The sequence below is a fragment of the Protopterus annectens genome, chromosome 16.part0, assembly GCF_019279795.1.
Source record: "Protopterus annectens isolate FY-2018-M chromosome 16.part0, PAN1.0, whole genome shotgun sequence".
Classification (NCBI taxonomy): Eukaryota; Metazoa; Chordata; order Ceratodontiformes; family Protopteridae; genus Protopterus; species Protopterus annectens.
The window spans coordinates 606030892-606049060 of record NC_056750.1 but is presented as its reverse complement, the minus strand read 5'-3'; the positions used below and the strand labels follow the sequence as shown (position 1 = coordinate 606049060).

At 38.8% G+C, this 18169-nt stretch overlaps 1 protein-coding gene across 1 annotated transcript in view; it reads right to left on the bottom strand.

Moving 5' to 3' along the window:
• LOC122790909 (dehydrogenase/reductase SDR family member 4-like) overlaps positions 1–18169 on the bottom strand; it is a 388748-nt gene that overhangs the window by 156915 nt on the left and 213664 nt on the right. Inside the window, exon 4 of the mRNA XM_044058593.1 lies at positions 15379–15449. Within this exon, the coding sequence (XP_043914528.1) occupies positions 15379–15449 (71 nt within the window). The remainder of the gene's footprint in view (positions 1–15378; positions 15450–18169) is intronic.

Genomic DNA, 18169 nt, shown 5'->3' with positions numbered 1-18169 from the left:
CACAATATTGATAGGCTGCTAAAATTATTAGGATGCAAAAGAAATAAAAGTACATCAGTAACTAGGTAAATGTAGTATCCGTTTCAATGTTTTAGAAAAGCAGGCAAGGAATAAGAGTTAAGTTATTAAAATATTAGGACTCAATTATGATGATGAGCATTAATATAAAAACTGGAGAAAAAGCAGATGTGAAAGGACAGCAAACTTACCAAAAACAGTTGATGATTACAGTGAAAGGAAGAGGGCCCTAGCTAAGCAATGTAATCAACAAATGTAATTATACAAACATATGCCTAGTATCAGAAAAGATGGACACAAGAATAGTAGAGTTGTATAAGCTGCACTTAGCAGAACAGTAGACGCTTGAAGTAATCATTGCTGCACTAGCCTTCAGCTGTACAAGTTATATCCTGCCGAGAAGAGGGTGTGTAAAACAGCCGGACAGTCTTCCAAAGTCTCTGTCTCCCCTCCACAAACGCACCCAGGTGATGTAGCACATGTTCCAAAGGGAGAATATAGCAGTCTGGGCACCAAAAACACTCAGGATTTTCTTGTCCCCCTGCCCAAAGGTTGAAAGCCTACTGTCTTGAGAAAAAAGAAGTTAGTAACTTATAACTTTATTTAAAACCATAACTATAAACAGACAAGATGGGGAGGGAGGGGATGGCTACTGTGGAGGTGATTATTCTGAACATTTACTGTTAGAGCACGTGCATCCTGCACACCTGTACTACTGTTCATCAGCATCACTGCTGCAGTAGCCTTTAGCTGTATGGCTAGATTACCAAAGCTTACTCAACCTGAGAAGAGAAAGGACTGGCATCCAGGAGCCACTGGTGAATGGTTCTACCAAAACCTGTTCTGGATTAAAAGGAATCCAGCTTGCAATGCTCTGTAAAGGTGTATACAAAAGGACCAAGGAGATGCCTCTAGAATACTTACTGTCACCTCTTTCCTGTATGTCAAAGAGAAGGTTCTAGTAGAACGTGCTTTGATCCTGTCTGGAAGGCATTTACCTTGGTGGAAATAAAAAAAAAAAATCTATAGTGAAGGACAATCATCTGGAAACCTTTTGTTTTTACATGGGTGTACTTTCATCTTACAGCATAGGAAATACATAGCTGTTCAGCTTTCCTGAAGGATTTAGCTCTGTCAAGATAATATTAGAGTTGTCTAGGCACATCCAGAGTATGGATAATCACTCCTCCCTGGTTTTTAAATTCTCAAAAGAATAAAAAGATTGATGGTTTGATTCAAAATATACTCTGAAACTAATATTGGCACAATGAAGGATTTGTCCTAAAAGTAACCTTCTCTGTATGGAAAACCAAAAAAGGTTCACCCACCATGACAGCCTGCAACTAAGACATTCTCCTGTAAAGATGTCAAAGCAATAAGCAAAAACAGTCTTTCAAATCATGAACCATAAAACAGTCTGCTGAGCTATTTAAAACATGACAATTTAACATTCCAGCACAAAGTTAAAACCTCAAAGGTGCCACCTGTTTTTTAGGTGGTCTTAAATGAAGAAGTAATTTCTAGAACAGCTTGACCACAGTCTTGAGATGAAAAAGGAGGAATCCATTATCAGCCATGGTGAGACGGCTAACAGGCAAGCTTTGCTAAAAGAGTAATACAGGCAAAAGGAAAGTAGCTCACACAAATATAGAAGAAACAGTGGTAAGAATCCATGAATGGGCCCTGGTTATTATTGTAGCACCAACTAGTGAATCATTTCCAGTTAGCCACATAAGATTTCCTAGTAGCAGATTTCTTGTCTCCTTTGATACCTGCTTCACATCCTCATAAACAAGGTAAATAAAATTTATCAAAATTGAACTGCCCAGGAATTCAGTTGGAAATTTTTCAGACTAGGGTACATCTAACTCCTCTGATCTTGTGTGAGAAGATCCAATCTGTCAGGAGGCTTCTGGTAATTGCCTTTGGCCAATTCCATAAGAAGGAAGAACCACTGTTACTTGGGCCAAAAGGGAGTCACTACAATGATCTTTAGATAGCAGTTATGAATTGTCAGAATGACCCTGGAAATCAGTGGAAAGGGTGGACAAGCATAAAGGAACGTTCTTGACCAGAGGAATGAAAAAGCATCTACTTTTCAGGCCTGCCTGCCAGGAGTCCTATGCAGAACTTGTTAGTTGTCTGTTTTGAAAAGAGGCAAACGGATCTCTTTGAGGTGTTCACACGTGGAATAAATCCTGGAACCCCCCACTTCCCTCATTCAATTTCCATTCATGGGCGTATGTCCTGGACATGCTCAGACTTGTCTGCCACTACATTTTGCTCTGTCAGAATGCAGAAATCTTGGAGGGATAAACAATGCTTCAGGGCAATCTCCCCTCTTCAGCTACCATAGCTAACCTGGACAAACAACAACAAAACAAAAATAAACCACAATCATGCTGCAATACAGTGCCATTAGTGGAATTTGAATTAAAGTGAATTGTGTGAGAACAAAATTCACAACTTTCTAACTTTTGTGCAACCCAAGCAAGTGTGAAAACAATGCCTGGCAGATTCTGTTGGAAATTGATGAATTATTATGGCAGATAAGAACTAGGGCACATGTGTTTCCTGGTATAAATGAAGGTCTGTCAATCAAATGTGTACTTAAATGGCTATCTCTCAATAGGTAAAAATTAATCATATTTACCACCGTATTTTGTAATCAATTTATCATGTTTGTAATTCATACTGATTCATACCTATTCACAAGGATTTTTTCATATACATTTTCAAATTGTTTTTTGGTATACGAATTTGTTTTCTGATAAGTTGGTTACTTTAGGGGTTGTAACAATATGATTAGCATGTAACTCCACTGTTTCCAACCTGCAATGTATAATATTTAGAATTTTATTTAGATTTTAAAAAAAATTACTCACATATGTTATAACACTTCCTGACTTTATAGGCCATAAACTCTTTAGTATTTATTATCATTTTTTGACATTTATAATTATAAATGTCAGTTTTTAGGTTTTGTTATTCAATATAATCTGCAATTATTTGTGTGCATCATAATTTATGGTAAAAGCCGTAACAGGCATATTTGCTATAATGTTCCTTGCTCTGGTTTAGTATGTATTCCAATAATATGTTTAATTCATTGCTTATGTTTGGCTTACAGCCATACATAGTTTTAATCTGTGTTGCCGTTTTAAGGTTGTCATGGTTCTATTTCATTGCATAGATGCATCTAAACCTAATAGGTTGAAAGTTTTTAACTTAAATGTATAAATTAACTTTTTCACAAACTTGTGGTTGTCTGAAGAAGGCGGGTAATTTTAACCTGCCGAAAGCGCTTACTACTACTTGGTTTGTACAGTTTGTGGATTAAATTGGTTTTCAGCCCTCTTATCGTGTGCCGTCCGATTTTTAACAGTTTGCAGTTTGTTCCCGTTTGGTTTTACGTTGTTCTTTATGGCGGATGACACCGGAGAAGCTGGCATACCTCCACTTGCTATACCACGAGTTTTGGGTGATGACAACATGGATTCGCAATACAGCTTAACGCAATTGATTGAAGTACTGCTAAACAGAGTGGACACTCTTACGCAGAAGGTTGAAGCCATTTCCAACTCTGCTGATCCTGTGCGGGCTCGACATGTAAACAACACTACTTTTACTGCCGGCTCCAATGATGAACCCATTCCTAACGGGCAAGGTTCGCCTCGGCTTGTTGCTCTTGAACCTAATAGCAACATTGTGGTTTCCGGGAGCTCGCATCAGCCTTCACAATCTCAGGTTAGTCAAACTTCAAGGATTGCTGTAGCTATCTCAGGAAATGATAGAATGCAAGGAACTGATGCTCGTCATATTGACTCTACACCGACATTAAATAACTTTTTAAATAACAAACGCTTTTTTTCAATGGACAACAACATGGAAGGGAATTTTCTACCTTCCGTTTCTGAGTTTCATAACTTAGATAACAAGATCGACCTGCTCGATACAAAAATGTTCAAATTTAAGAAGCTTCAGTTAGAAGTCGCATATTTAGAGGAATGTATAAAAAACAAAGTCATTCCCAAAGGCTTACGCCAATGGCGTTTTCCAGCCGGCCTAACTGAGACTTCTCCGTTCTATCTTGAATTGATTGGACTTTTTGACAGGCAAGGATTCGAATTTTTAAAAGCATTAATTGCTTTTTACAATAATGACATTGGCAAGCTTCATAATGAACTTGAATCACTTGATGCGGATATCAAATCTCATGCTGATTTTATTAGATACAAACATGATTATTGCAGAATTTTTGTTAGTATCAATGCCACTATTGACAAACTGACTGCAAATAAGAAAAAGAAATTGGCACGGGACATCAAGGATTATGCAAACAAGCGAGCATATCCTAGACTCACACAGAATCAAACTGAAAATACAGGTGGCTCCTCCGCAACTGATTCTTCTCATGTTCAACCACTTTTGTCTATTACAGATAACATTAACAACACTGGTGGCAATAGTAGACCAGTGGTTAGACGGAGCCCCAGATTAAATGCTATTAACAATTCTAGCATTAGTCTCCAGGTTAATAATGATGAATTGCCACCTGTTCCTACTGATTTGCCTGATATGCATAATAACTTTGAAAACCAGGATTTTCAGAGGGTGAACAATTACAGGGGCAACAATCGCCCTCAAGTACAACGACAGAACAACTCGAGGAACAGGAGACGTGGTCGCAGGAGATGACTGAAGTTATGGACATCGGAATAAATCCTAAAGTCTGTAAAAGTTCTAATGGTGACTTTATAGTTTATAACTACACCTCCTTGACTATAAATCAAGACATTATAGACTTCCTAGCAAAAGATTTTTGTTTTGTACCAGGCCGTAGTATGGATATAGGCAGACTGATTATTGACTTGAAGGTTTTCGTACGCAAATTGAATTTAAATTACCTAATGGGTAATAATTCTTCTGCTTTTAATCTACTTAGAGTAGCTAGTACGTACAACCCACCGCTACATTCCACTTTGCAAACATTTGAAAAAATGTGTGAAATGGACATGTGGGCTATTAAGAACCAAACTTTGTACAGTAAACAGAAAAACTTTCACAATATCACCCCCCTAGAGAATGATTTTATCCAACTAATCAAAGATTGTCAGATCAGGGTTATGAAACCTGATAAAGGTGGGGGGTTAGCCTTCATGGATCATTACAAATACGTAGAGTATTTGTTTGAACATCTCGACTCTCCTGCCTACCAAATTTCATCTTTGAATGAAATAAATGGAGCCTATAGAAAAATTAATAGTATGTTTAATGACCTTCTTTTGGAAGGATACATTGACACAAACTCTCAACTATTTGATCATGTCGGCTCCTAAAATTCCGGCCTTTTTTGGAACACCAAAATTACACAAAAGACTTACCTCGCCTCCATTTAGACCTATCATAGATGGCAGAGGGTCCATCACCCAAGGTTGTGCAAAATATGTGGATAACATCTTGAAACCCCTGATTAGTTCCGAACCTCATATCTGTAAGGATTCATGGTCTTTTCTTAAAAATATAAACACTCATATATAATGACAGCATGCTGTTCCTTACGATCGACATTAAAGACCTATATACTGTCATTCCACAGCAGGTTGGTCTAGCTTGGGTCAGGGAATTCATGCTGTCAAAAAAAGTGGACCATGATACCATCAACTTGACAGAGACCTTATTAGAAATAGTTTTATCTAATAACTTTTTCATGTTTGAGGGAAGGTACTTTTTGCAAACCTCTGGCGTTGCTATGGGCTCGCCCTGTGGCGGATCTTTCGCTAACGCGGTTTTAGCCCATTGGGAGTCAAGTTATCTTTTTAAGGAAGAACTTTTTTCCAAATATGTCTCCTGGTATACTCGATACCAGGATGACATTTTTTGCATTTGGGAAGGCAATAGTGATCTGATTCCAGTATTTATTGAAAATATTACTAAGCTAACAAATTTTTTAGAATTCACATACAAATTTGATGATTTGGAGATTAGCTATCTTGACATTTTATTGACTAAGGACACATATAATCAAAAGCTAAAAAGCCAAATATTCAGGAAACCAACATATTCCAACGCTTTTCTTCACTTTTCAAGCAACCACCCGTACCATCAAAAGAAATCAGTCATTAAAGGGCAGATGGTGCAGGCAGCCCGTATGGTCAGTGATCCAGCTGACTTTAATATCGAATGCAATAACCTTTTCGATATGTTTATCGAAAGAGGTTACCCCCAGTCTATGGTCTCAAATGTGATGATTGAAGTAACTAACAAAAGGGAGACAGGACATTTCTCACCCTTACTTCTCGGTCACACAGACAACGATTCACAACATCTAAATGACCATATAATAATGCAAACCTGTAGTAATGCTATTTCTAATAACACATCTAACAAGTTTAGCATTAGCTTTTTACATACTTACACGCTTGATTCAACAAAAATCAGAGAAGTAGTTAACAAGAACTGGGGGGTAATTAAAGAGGACAAATCATTGTGTACTCTATTCGCTGATAGCCCGAAGATTACATACAGGAGGGGGGAAAACATGAAAAGTATATTTGAAAGAAAACAAGCCCGTAAGCCTAATAGACATTGCGGCATGTTTAAATGCGGTACATGTCCACAATGTAAATTCATCAGAAAAATAACAGCATGCACAATTAATGATAAGGAGTATAGATGCAATGGGCATTATAGTTGTGACTCCACGTCTGTTGTCTATGCAGCCATTTGTGATTCTTGTAAAGCTTTCTATATCGGTAAAACCGAGAGAAAGCTAAAAAACAGAATCTATGAACATCAATATGCAATCACTAAAGCAGATGCCAACAATGCCCTAGCAAGGCATTGCCTTGAATTTTCTGGCCATGCTTTCTATTTCTTTATATTACAGCAGAGAGGAATAGACCCGAGAGGTGGACCCTGGCAGATTCTGTTGGAAATTGATGAATTATTATGGCAGATAAGAACTAGGGCACATGTGTTTCCTGGTATAAATGAAGGTCTGTCAATCAAATGTGTACTTAAATGGCTCTCTCTCAATAGGTAAAAAATAATCATATTTACCAACGTATTTTGTAATCAATTTATCATGTTTGTAATTCATACTGATTCATACCTATTCATAAGGATTTTTTCATATACATTTTCAAATTGTTTTTTGGTATATGAATTTGTTTTCTGACAAGCTGGTTACTTTAGGGGTTGTAACGATATGATTAGCTTGTAACTCCACTGTTTCCAACCTACAACGTATAATATTTAGAATTTTATTTAGATTTTTAAAAAATTACTCACATAACTAATGTTATAACACTTCCTGACTTTATAGGTCATAAACTCCTTAGTATTTATTATTATTTTTTGATATCTATAACTATAAATGTCAGTTCTTAGGTTTTGTTATTCAATATAATCGGTAATTATTTGTGTGCATCATAATTTATGGCAAAACGCCCTAACAGGCAAATTTGCTATAATGTTCCTTGCTCTGGTTTAGTATATATTCCAATAATATGTTTAACTTATTGCTTATGTTTGGCTTATAGCCATACATAGTTTTTAGTACGGCGGTGTTGCCGTTTTAAGGTTGTCATGGTTCTATTTCATTGCAAAGATGCATCTAAACCTAATAGGTTGAAAGTTTTTAACTTAAATGTATAAATTAACTTTTTCACAAACTTGTGGTTGTCTGAAGAAGGCGGGTAATTTTAACCTGCCGAAAGCGCTTACTACTACTTGGTTTGTACAGTTTGTGGATTAAATTGGTTTTCAGCCCTCTTATCGTGTGCCGCCCGATTTTTAACAGTTCCTAGAACAGCTTGACCACAGTCTTGAGATGAAAAAGGAGGAATCCATTATCAGCCATGGTGAGACGGCTAACAGGCAAGCTTTGCTAAAAGAGTAATACAGGCAAAAGGAAAGTAGCTCACACAAATATAGAAGAAACAGTGGTAAGAATCCATGAATGGGCCCTGGTTATTATTGTAGCACCAACTAGTGAATCATTTCCAGTTAGCCACATAAGATTTCCTAGTAGCAGATTTCTTGTCTCCTTTGATACCTGCTTCACATCCTCATAAACAAGGTAAATAAAATTTATCAAAATTGAACTGCCCAGGAATTCAGTTGGAAATTTTTCAGACTAGGGTACATCTAACTCCTCTGATCTTGTGTGAGAAGATCCAATCTGTCAGGACGCTTCTGGTAATTGCCTTTGGCCAATTCCATAAGAAGGAAGAACCACTGTTACTTGGGCCAAAAGGGAGTCACTACAATGATCTTTAGATAGCAGTTATGAATTGTCAGAATGACCCTGGAAATCAGTGGAAAGGGTGGACAAGCATAAAGGAACGTTCTTGACCAGAGGAATGAAAAAGCATCTACTTTTCAGGCCTGCCTGCCAGGAGTCCTATGCAGAACTTGTTAGTTGTCTGTTTTGAAAAGAGGCAAACGGATCTCTTTGAGGTGTTCACACGTGGAATAAATCCTGGAACCCCCCACTTCCCTCATTCAATTTCCATTCATGGGCGTATGTCCTGGACATGCTCAGACTTGTCTGCCACTACATTTTGCTCTGTCAGAATGCAGAAATCTTGGAGGGATAAACAATGCTTCAGGGCAATCTCCCCTCTTCAGCTACCATAGCTAACCTGGACAAACAACAACAAAACAAAAATAAACCACAATCATGCTGCAATACAGTGCCATTAGTGGAATTTGAATTAAAGTGAATTGTGTGAGAACAAAATTCACAACTTTCTAACTTTTGTGCAACCCAAGCAAGTGTGAAAACAATGCCATTGACACTATTAACTGTAAAACCAGTCATATGAGTAGTAGTATTTTCTGCATTTGCCCTACTCGATTCCTAGTGACCACTGAATCACCATGGTCAGTTCAGGCCCACTCATTCCTCATGTTTGTTAAGAACACAAAGCACACTCATGGCTGTCTGTATGACAGACCCACATGAACAGAGTAATGAGTCATCAACAGACTTGCTGGTCAGCAGAGGTGTGTGTGTGTGTGTGTGTGTGTGTGTGTGTGTGTGTGTGTGTGAAAATTAAAAACAAAAATCAAAAAGGGAGGCACAGTGGTAAAGCGGATAGTCTTGTCAAACAGCAAGAGATTCTCCAGTTGGAATCTTGGCTGGGATGCCTTCTGTGTAGAATCTGCATATCCTCCCTGTGATTGCATGGGTTCTCATAGTGTGCTCCAGTTTCCTCTCAAATTCTAAAGACATGGAGTAAGTTGACCGGGCACCCTAAAATTGCCTGTAGGTGTGCCTATGTATAAGACATGAAATGACCATAAAGATAGGGCTAGTCACACACTGGTGTGAACATTGTCTTTAGGTGATGGTCACTTTTGCTGCGACACCTCGACCTCTTGTTCAAAACTAGGAAAAAGGGAGATATGGATGGATAAAGGAATCAAAAAGCCCTACTCCCATTAGCAAATCAGCTAATTAATGAAATTAAAGAACCATTCTATTGAAGTTGTCCAGATGAACAGAAATCTCATTTAAGTTAAACTGTTCATACAGTCGAAAATCAGTGATGCTCTACAAATGACTCAGTCAACAGATTCTGGCTTAGTTTGTTCTCAAATTATACTTTCCTTGTTCATTTGATTTTGAGTTTTCAAATCCTACATCTTGGCATGCGTTACACACATGCCAGCATTTCAAGAAATTTCTCTAAGGCGATGCCGGATTCACAATAATAAAACCTATTAATCTGAGGAACGTCATCTTAAGCAGAAACTGTATCCCTTCCTCCATAAGGTAATAAACCGCGAAATGTAAACATGAGATTCTTCTAAAAGTGGTTACTTCACACCCTTGCAAGTATGTTCATTTCACTCTTCTCTGACACAGTATGATCTCAGGGATGGCATACATAAGCAATACAATTGTTAGGATGTACGGCATTCACTTAATGATTAGTGTATTCACAAAGTTCTGTACACTCGGTCACTTACTTTACAGCTCATAGCTCTCAAGTGCATCTGCTCAAGCATTAACTTGTTTCTGTACAACACACACCAGCTGTACAGAAAACAAGTGTGTGCCAGTTAAAACTGCTTTCACCAGCCCCAAATCAATGATTTACAACTGGCTTGTTCCAGTACTGAAAATCACAATACTTTACTTGGATCACTTCATGCAGAAAACAATGAATGCAGACTCATAGCTGCAGCAGTTTAATATTTTCCAAAAGATACCTCAAGACCAAAAGTCCAAAAATATAACTTCCTTGTTCATTTGAGTCTGCATGTCAAATGAAAGCAAACTTTCCTGACTTTTCAAACCCTATAAACACATGACAGAACTTGTCTTTGCTGTGGTGCTGAGTTCACAATACTAAAACCTACTAATCTGAGGAACACCATGTTATTAGCAAATGCCAACATGCCCTCAATGTTTACTAAATAAAGCTGGTCAGGTTTTCAGTAAAAATGAATGAATAAAACAGAACACAACTGCAAATCCTGCAAAATGAGGGACTGCAGCTGTGAAATCATCCTAACAGACAATATTTTGTATTGTTACTGTCACATTTTACAAGGTGGAATCCTACACATGGTGCACACAAATTCACCAAAAACAAAACAAAGATCTGCACACTATAAACTCAAACTTTTAAGGGTGTATGGCATGTTACAGTTCCAGAAAGACGGCCCTAAAAAGCTCGGGAATGCAGGTATCACTGAAGAGGGCTGGGTGGCAATCCTTCAAGAAATAGGAGAGGTGGACAATGCGGTGACAAAAAGGTGATAATTTTCCTCAGTAAAGGCAAGATATATACATTTTTTTTATTTCAGGAGTGACACTAAAGGAACTAGCTATCCATTCAGAATAAAAACAGATGATGATACATTACTTAATTTTTATGTGAACAACACTAGAGGACTTCAAAACCTCCAGTGTAAACATAACTAAAGGATTACATGAAGGGAAAAGGGAAACCTATAGTGTATCTACAAAAATAGGAAAGGAAATAAAGTGTAAATAATGTATTTGGAGTGCTAGGTACCCAAACAACCAGTGATAAAGTATAAAAAATACCTAGCCCAAAATGAGGAACCATTTGAAAAGGGCAAGATGACACTGGTATGTCAGCTTTATGCAAAATGACAAACCTGAGCACTTCTACTATGCAGGCCGTTTCACATCCTCTACTGTAAATAACAGCTGTTCAGTGAAGCAACTAATTTATTACACGTCAAGGAAGCAGACGTCAAAGCCAGCTTCTTATACAGCCTGATAAAAGAACTGGTATGTTCCCGTCCACAGTGTGGAGCTATTGGCATGGTCATATCTCCCCTCAACTTCCATCTCTCACCTCCCAACACCACAGTATGTTAGGACAATCAAACACATGAACCCATCACTATTAAGTGATAAAACAATCTTGAGATATTAAATGGAAGAATATTCAAAAGCACTACAAGTACATAAAGTTATTTCAGAACTATGGTGTCAAAGAACTAGGCCATAGTATATTTACAGTACAGCATTTTAAATGCAACAGAGATTAAACACATCTCTCTCTCTCGCTCTCCACCAAATTGCAACTTGATTTTATTTCATCGGTATATATATAATATGGCATACGTTTCAAAGGAAAACTCGCATGTTGCTGCCTTGGCTACAAGTTTAAAATATTTCTGATACTGAACTATTAACAGACTGTGCTTGCCAGAAAAATGTGACTTTCCACTACTTACATTTTTCATACTCATTGGATCACTTTTTAAAATCAGTAAAATTAAGAAAGAAAAGAGATTATGAAGTCAAGGCCATCACCACCAAGTGACAAGAAATCACCATAGCTCTAAAATACATTTTAATGTACCTCTGACTGACTTAACTCAATCTACTCAACTATAGTGCTGTACCTTATGCTATATAATCCTTGACACTTCTTCTTTCGGCTTTTCCTGGTTAGGGGTCACCACAGCGGATCACCTGTCTGCTCATGATTGGCAGTGGAGTTTTTACAGTGTCGAGTTGCCAGCCCGGCACCCAACCTTCCACTGAAGGCACGCACTCACGCCTAGGGCCAATTTAGAGTGCCCACTCCCCCCTCAAATTATAACGCAATCTTGTATTAAGAGCTTGTGCCATTTCTCTAGCGTGTAAAAAGCATGTGCAAAACTTAACGTTTATAAAGTGTTCAGCGTTATTGTACATATAGGTTCATAGGTTGGTAACTAGGCTATCAGCCCTAGGGCCTATACAAGCCTAGCCATAACAATTCCCTGGCTATTCCTTCCCACACTATTTACTTTCCTGGACCCCTGTCTAGCAGGGCGACTGACGTGATCCCCGGGGTGAATTTCCTTTCTCCCAGAAAATCGTCAAGGTTCCTTTTGAAGAGGACCAAAGAGGCACTCTGCTTGACATGTATGGGCAATCTATTCCAGAGTCTGGGGAGTGTCTGGGTCAGGAACCTATCCCTCCAGCATGTTTTGTTTATTGTGATGACAAGGTTTAGATCCCTGGAGCGTGTGGCTCTGAGGGATTGGGATTTCTTTAAGTGTAGCATGTCCAGCAGCTCTGGGTTTGACATGGCCTTGTATGTTAAGCAGAGATCGCCTCTGAGTAGACAATATGTGACAGAGTATAGCTGGAGTTTTTTAAGGCGGTCAGCGTACGGCATCTGCTTTAGGCCTGTGATTCTTTTAGTGAGGTATTTCTGTGGCCTTTCCAGTTGTTGCAGATGTCATGAGAGGTACATACCAAATGGAGCGTTGTATTCTATAATGGGTCTAATGAGGGATGAGTACAGTGGGACAATGACCTCCTTTTTTCTGGATGAAAAGCCCTTAATGATGAGGTGTGCCACATAGAAGGATTTCCTGACTGTTGTGGCAATGTGGTTATCGAAGGTGAGACCACTGTCCACCTGTGTCCCTAAGTCTCTTATCACACTTTCGGTGTTTAGTGTACTGCCACCTATATGGTAATTCACGGATACATGTTTTTTCCCCAAAGGGGATAACTATACATTTCTTGGCATTGAGCTTGAGCCCACGGCTCTGGCACCAAGCATCTGTTTCTGTAAGGCCCTTTTGTAGAGTATCCACATCATTTGGGGATTCAATAATGGCTCCCAGTTTGCAGTCATCTGCGAACTTTGTTATCCAGAGTCCCTTAGTGTCGGCCTGTACTTCAGAGAAGTAGATGTCAAACAAGAGCGGTCCCAGGACTAAACCCTGAGGTACTCCACTTGTCACTTGTCTGGAGCTGGATTTGGAGTCGGCTAATTTTAGTGTGTGGGTTCTATCAGTAAGCCAGTTAGCAACCCATTGGGTGACGTACGGATTAATGCCCAGCTTAGTAAGTTTATCTAGGATTCCAGAGTGGGGGATGGTGTCAAAGGCCTTGGCAAGGTCTAGATAGGCTGTGTGGACCACCTTACCCTTGTCCACAGCTCTGGAGACTGATTCAAAGAAGTCAATCAGGTTCAAGAGACAAGATCGGCCCTTCACAAACCCAAACTGGGTGGGATCCAGTGTTTGAAGGTTGCCAATGTCTTTGTTTATAAGTTCCATGATAATACGCTCCATGGCCTTGCAGATACGGCTTGTCAGACTGATGGGACGGTAGTTTCTGGGATCCAAGGTGGATCCCCCCTTGTGGAGTGGGATAACTGTAGCTCTGCGCCACTCAGTGGGCACGAAACCTGAGGTGAGGCTATGATTAAACATGACACTTAGGTGAGGTGCCAGTTCATATTGTAGTTCATGTAGTACACAGCCCGGGATGTCATCTGGTCCCATGGATGCTGTATTCTTAGCTTTGGAGAGTGCGTTTTTTTACCTGTGTGGCCGTTATTACTAGAATTTGGCAATCTTCCGGTATTGAGATGGGCCATTTAGGGGATGAGAGGGGGGTGAAGCTGGCACTGAATCGATCTGCCAGGATACTGGCAATATCCTGGGATCAGTATATTTAATGCCATTCTGTTTTAGCTCAGAGCAGATCTGAGCATTGTCATTTAGATTCTTGACATAGTTATAGAATGCCTTGTGGTTGTCTTTGGAATCTTTGGCAATTTTATTTTCGTAACTAGCTTTGGAGGTTTTTATGAGGGATCTCTGTTTCTTACTGAGGCTGGTAAGGAAGTTTTTTGCATCCTGGGATTTTCCTCTTTTCTGCAACAGTTTTTTCCTTTTGTTGTAAAGTTTGTTTATGGCAGGGGACCACCAGATTGGCTTCCTTTTTTTAGATGAGAGCATCTTGGTTCTATTTGGGATGGCACGATTCATGCATGAGTGGATGTGCTCGTACAGTGCCTTAGTGTAGGATTCAGCAGTTGAACTTTCAGTTTCCATCTGCATGGGTGTCATGAAGTTTGTCACTTCTGACTTGAGTAGCATGAAGTTGGCTTTGGAGAAGTTTTTTATGGAGGTTTCCTTACTGGGGGGTTGGGGTGGGATGCGGATGTTAAGGGTGATTAGCTTATGGTCAGACCTAACGAGGGGGTGACCATAGGTGTGGAGCATCGATTTCCCATGTTGGTAATGACCAGGTCTAGGATATTGGAGCCCCTGGTGGGACTATGGATTAGTTGATCCAGGACGTTGGAATTTATGAATTCCAAGAACCGTTGGGCAAAGGTGTTGGTACACGAGTAGTTTTCCCAGTTAATGGCAGGGTAGTTAAAATCACCAAGTATGCAATGCTCGTCAGTGTTTCAGTGTATTCAATGCTATTGCACATACGTTGCTATATCATGGGACTGTGCCAAATGCAATTGTAAATATGTTAATTCTGGTTTGTGTTTTAATATGTTTAAAGCTATTAAATATAGCTCATTGTATTAAGATGCTGTACTAAATGCAGTTTTACTCATCTGTCACCATACTATGAAATAATGCCATATGCAACTGTACATACAGAATGCTTGCCTATGTACTAATGCATTCAACACCATTATACATCTGCTCACAATATGGTGTAGCAATGTTGCATACAACTGTACACGTTTTCTTTTGGAGCTTTTTTTCCCCAAACAACTGCTGAAAAGGAGTTTTCATACCAAGTCAGACCATCTCAGTACAGAAAAATAAAATAAATAAAAAAAAAAAAAACAAATTGATTTTATTTAAATATTAATTAAAAAAAAGTACAGGGCTACTAAGGGAAGATGATAAAATGACAGTTTGAATGTACACATGCTATGCTACAAGGCACATGCGTGTCCCAACTCATACATAGCCTTTACTCAACCTCGGTAATACTACACAACCAGGTAGGGGCTAGGTAACATCACAAAAACAAAGGGTTATATCTTCACCTTCCATAATGTTTGAATGCTAGAATCATCTGCTTAGAAAGTAAGTGCTTACCCTCGTTTCTCCATATGAGGAACAATAAGTTTTATTAAGAGGAAGACTGCTGTCAGATTTACATCAAGTATCTGCAACAAAACAAAAAAAATCAATTTGACAATGAAAACAGAAGCTTCAAGTGCAAGTCCTGAAGCAAGGTTATTGTACTTAACAGCATCCTCCCAGAGTTTTGTTGAGGATGGTGTTTTGACTTTGAGAACTTGTTTACTTAGGTTTTAACTAGATTTTAACTAAACTAACAGTACGAACATAACATACGTTTGTCCTTTGCTACCTGGTAAGGCATCTGCAGTTGGTGGGATTGGGAGGAGAACAGACAACAAATCACAAAAACTATACAAAACAAAAATATGGTGTTAAAGGACAGTAAATGCTTTGGTCAAGTTAAAAAATAGTGCACAGAGAAGGAGAAACTACAGCTGTGTACCAGGTACTTACCATAACAGTACATTGAGAGGGGGTCCACTGCAGCATAATTTGTAACATCTAGGTTTAACTATCTTGTGTTTTTTTTTCCCCCAGAGTCCCTTTGAAGACTAGCACATGCCTGCTAACCCAGTCATCTGCGTGCTAAACTAAACTAACATGGTAAGCAGAGTTGTGAAGGTCATTAACAAATATATTAAACATATAAATATAGTACATAGGAAAGGACCCAGGGATAGAGCCCTGATGTCACCTGTAGTAACTGGTTGAAAGGAAGAGTAGGTTTGTTGCCATTTAACAGCATGTTGCTTTCCAGACAGGTAATCAAGTAACCATGACAATGAGTTGTGTGAAAGTCCTACTGAGGAGAGCTGAATGAGTAGTTACTGGTGTGGGACAGTACCAAGTGCCTTTGACGAGTCTAAGGACACAGTGGACACAAGCAGACCATTGTTTCTACAATGGTTTATTATACTGGTGAAATGTAGGAGAGCAGTAGTGGTGCTGTGTTGGGGCATAAGCCATGTTGTGTTTTTGAGAGAAGGTTATTTGAGGTTAGGTATTGCACCAGCTACATATGGATGCATTTCTCTATTATTTTGGACAGGGGGAGAGAATCACTATTGGTCTGTAGTTATTAAATTCTGCAGATGTGCTGCCTTTGTGCAGTGGTATGATGTAGGATTTTTTCCACAGTGATGGGACTTATCTTTATACTATGGACCTATTAATTAGTATAGACACAGGGAAGACTATGATTTTGCAGCTATTTTTAGGTAGTTTGAAGGTAAGCTGGTCTACATCTGAGGTAGTTTTTAGTTTAAGAAGCAACTTCATTATGACTGAAGTGGCTACCGGACTAAAAACATTGAGCTGTGGATAGTTTTGGCTGGACATGGGTAGAGGGGGCAGATGTACCAGTGTCTGAGAGAGATAATATTGATTGTATAAAGTAGCAATTAAACTGTGTGGGGACAGAATCTGCAAATTGCCTGTTTTTGGAGAGGGAGTGGTGGTCTTGCTAGTGTTAGTAGTTTATCTAGTGATGACCATAATTGTTTTGGGTTGTTTTGATGTTTGTCTTGTAGGATGGTGTAGTATGTTTGCATGTCAAGTTTGACATGGAGCTTTGCAAGGTTTCTAAGATGTCTAAATTGCTGGAAGGCATTTTGTGTTCTATTTTTATACTAATTCTTCCAGACTTTATTCCTTTTCAGAATGAGTTTTTGGTTACTTCTGTCAGCCATGGTGTGGGGTTAAATAAAGTGGTCTATAGCACTATCTAGTGGCAATGTTTAAGTACAATCCAGTTATACTGTTTGAGTGAAAATATCTTTGCTGAAATTGGTTGTATTTCATATTTGGTTATAGGCAAGACATTTATCTAGGTTATGGTGAGTTCTAATGAGACATGTTGGTATGGGGTCACTTATGCTATCTGAGAGGCAGCCTACTTTCACCATTTTATCAGGTTTGTTTCTAAGGATCCAGTCTAATGTTGAGCATCTCCCTGAAGTTTTATTGATTCTAGTGGATGTGGTTATTAATTGTTTGAAGTTGTACACGTTTATGAATTTAGTGGGAGTAGTGGAATTTATGAATTGCCAGTCTATACTTAAGTCTACAACTATTACTGCTTCATGGTTAATTTGTTGGGATACCCAATACAGGATTGTTTTCAGCAGTATCAATGTAGTTCCCTGGTGGTATATAAAGAAAGGGGGGCCGATGATATAAATTCCAGTTAGACATATAGTTTTCCTACTGCTGATTTTTATGAGTGTTATTGGAAGTAAGCATTGTTAAATTTGGGTATGTCTTTCTTTTAATTGCTGCAAATCTTTTGGGTTTCTAATACCATGACGGGAATGGACCTCATTCCTAAGTCAAAGTACGATTAAAGTTCATGAAATTAGTATTGTTTCAATCTTTAATGTCAGCCAGAAGTGCTCTTCGCAGCACCTGTAATGTGCCTAATAATGACTCCTCCTGCAATTCGTATGGAGTTACATGTATTGGTAACATATCTAAATATGGTTGTGGATTATTTTTAAGAACTGTTGCTCCTACTACTATTGGAACTGTCTGGGTATCTTTCCTCCACATTGCTCTCATTTCTGCCTGCAAATCCTGATATTTTACGGTACTTCCTGTGGGAGTAAGGTGATGATTAGGGAATTTTTTTTATAGATGACTGTTACTCCACTTGTTTTGAGTCATGCCCGAGTATATCACACCTGGGGGGGGGGGGATCTTATTATCTTTTCTTCCCTCACCAGGTTTCAGTAGCTATGACTGTATCAAGACTGAATGTGGCAAGGTAGGCATGGATGTTGTGGATCTTTTCAATTACTTCCTTCCC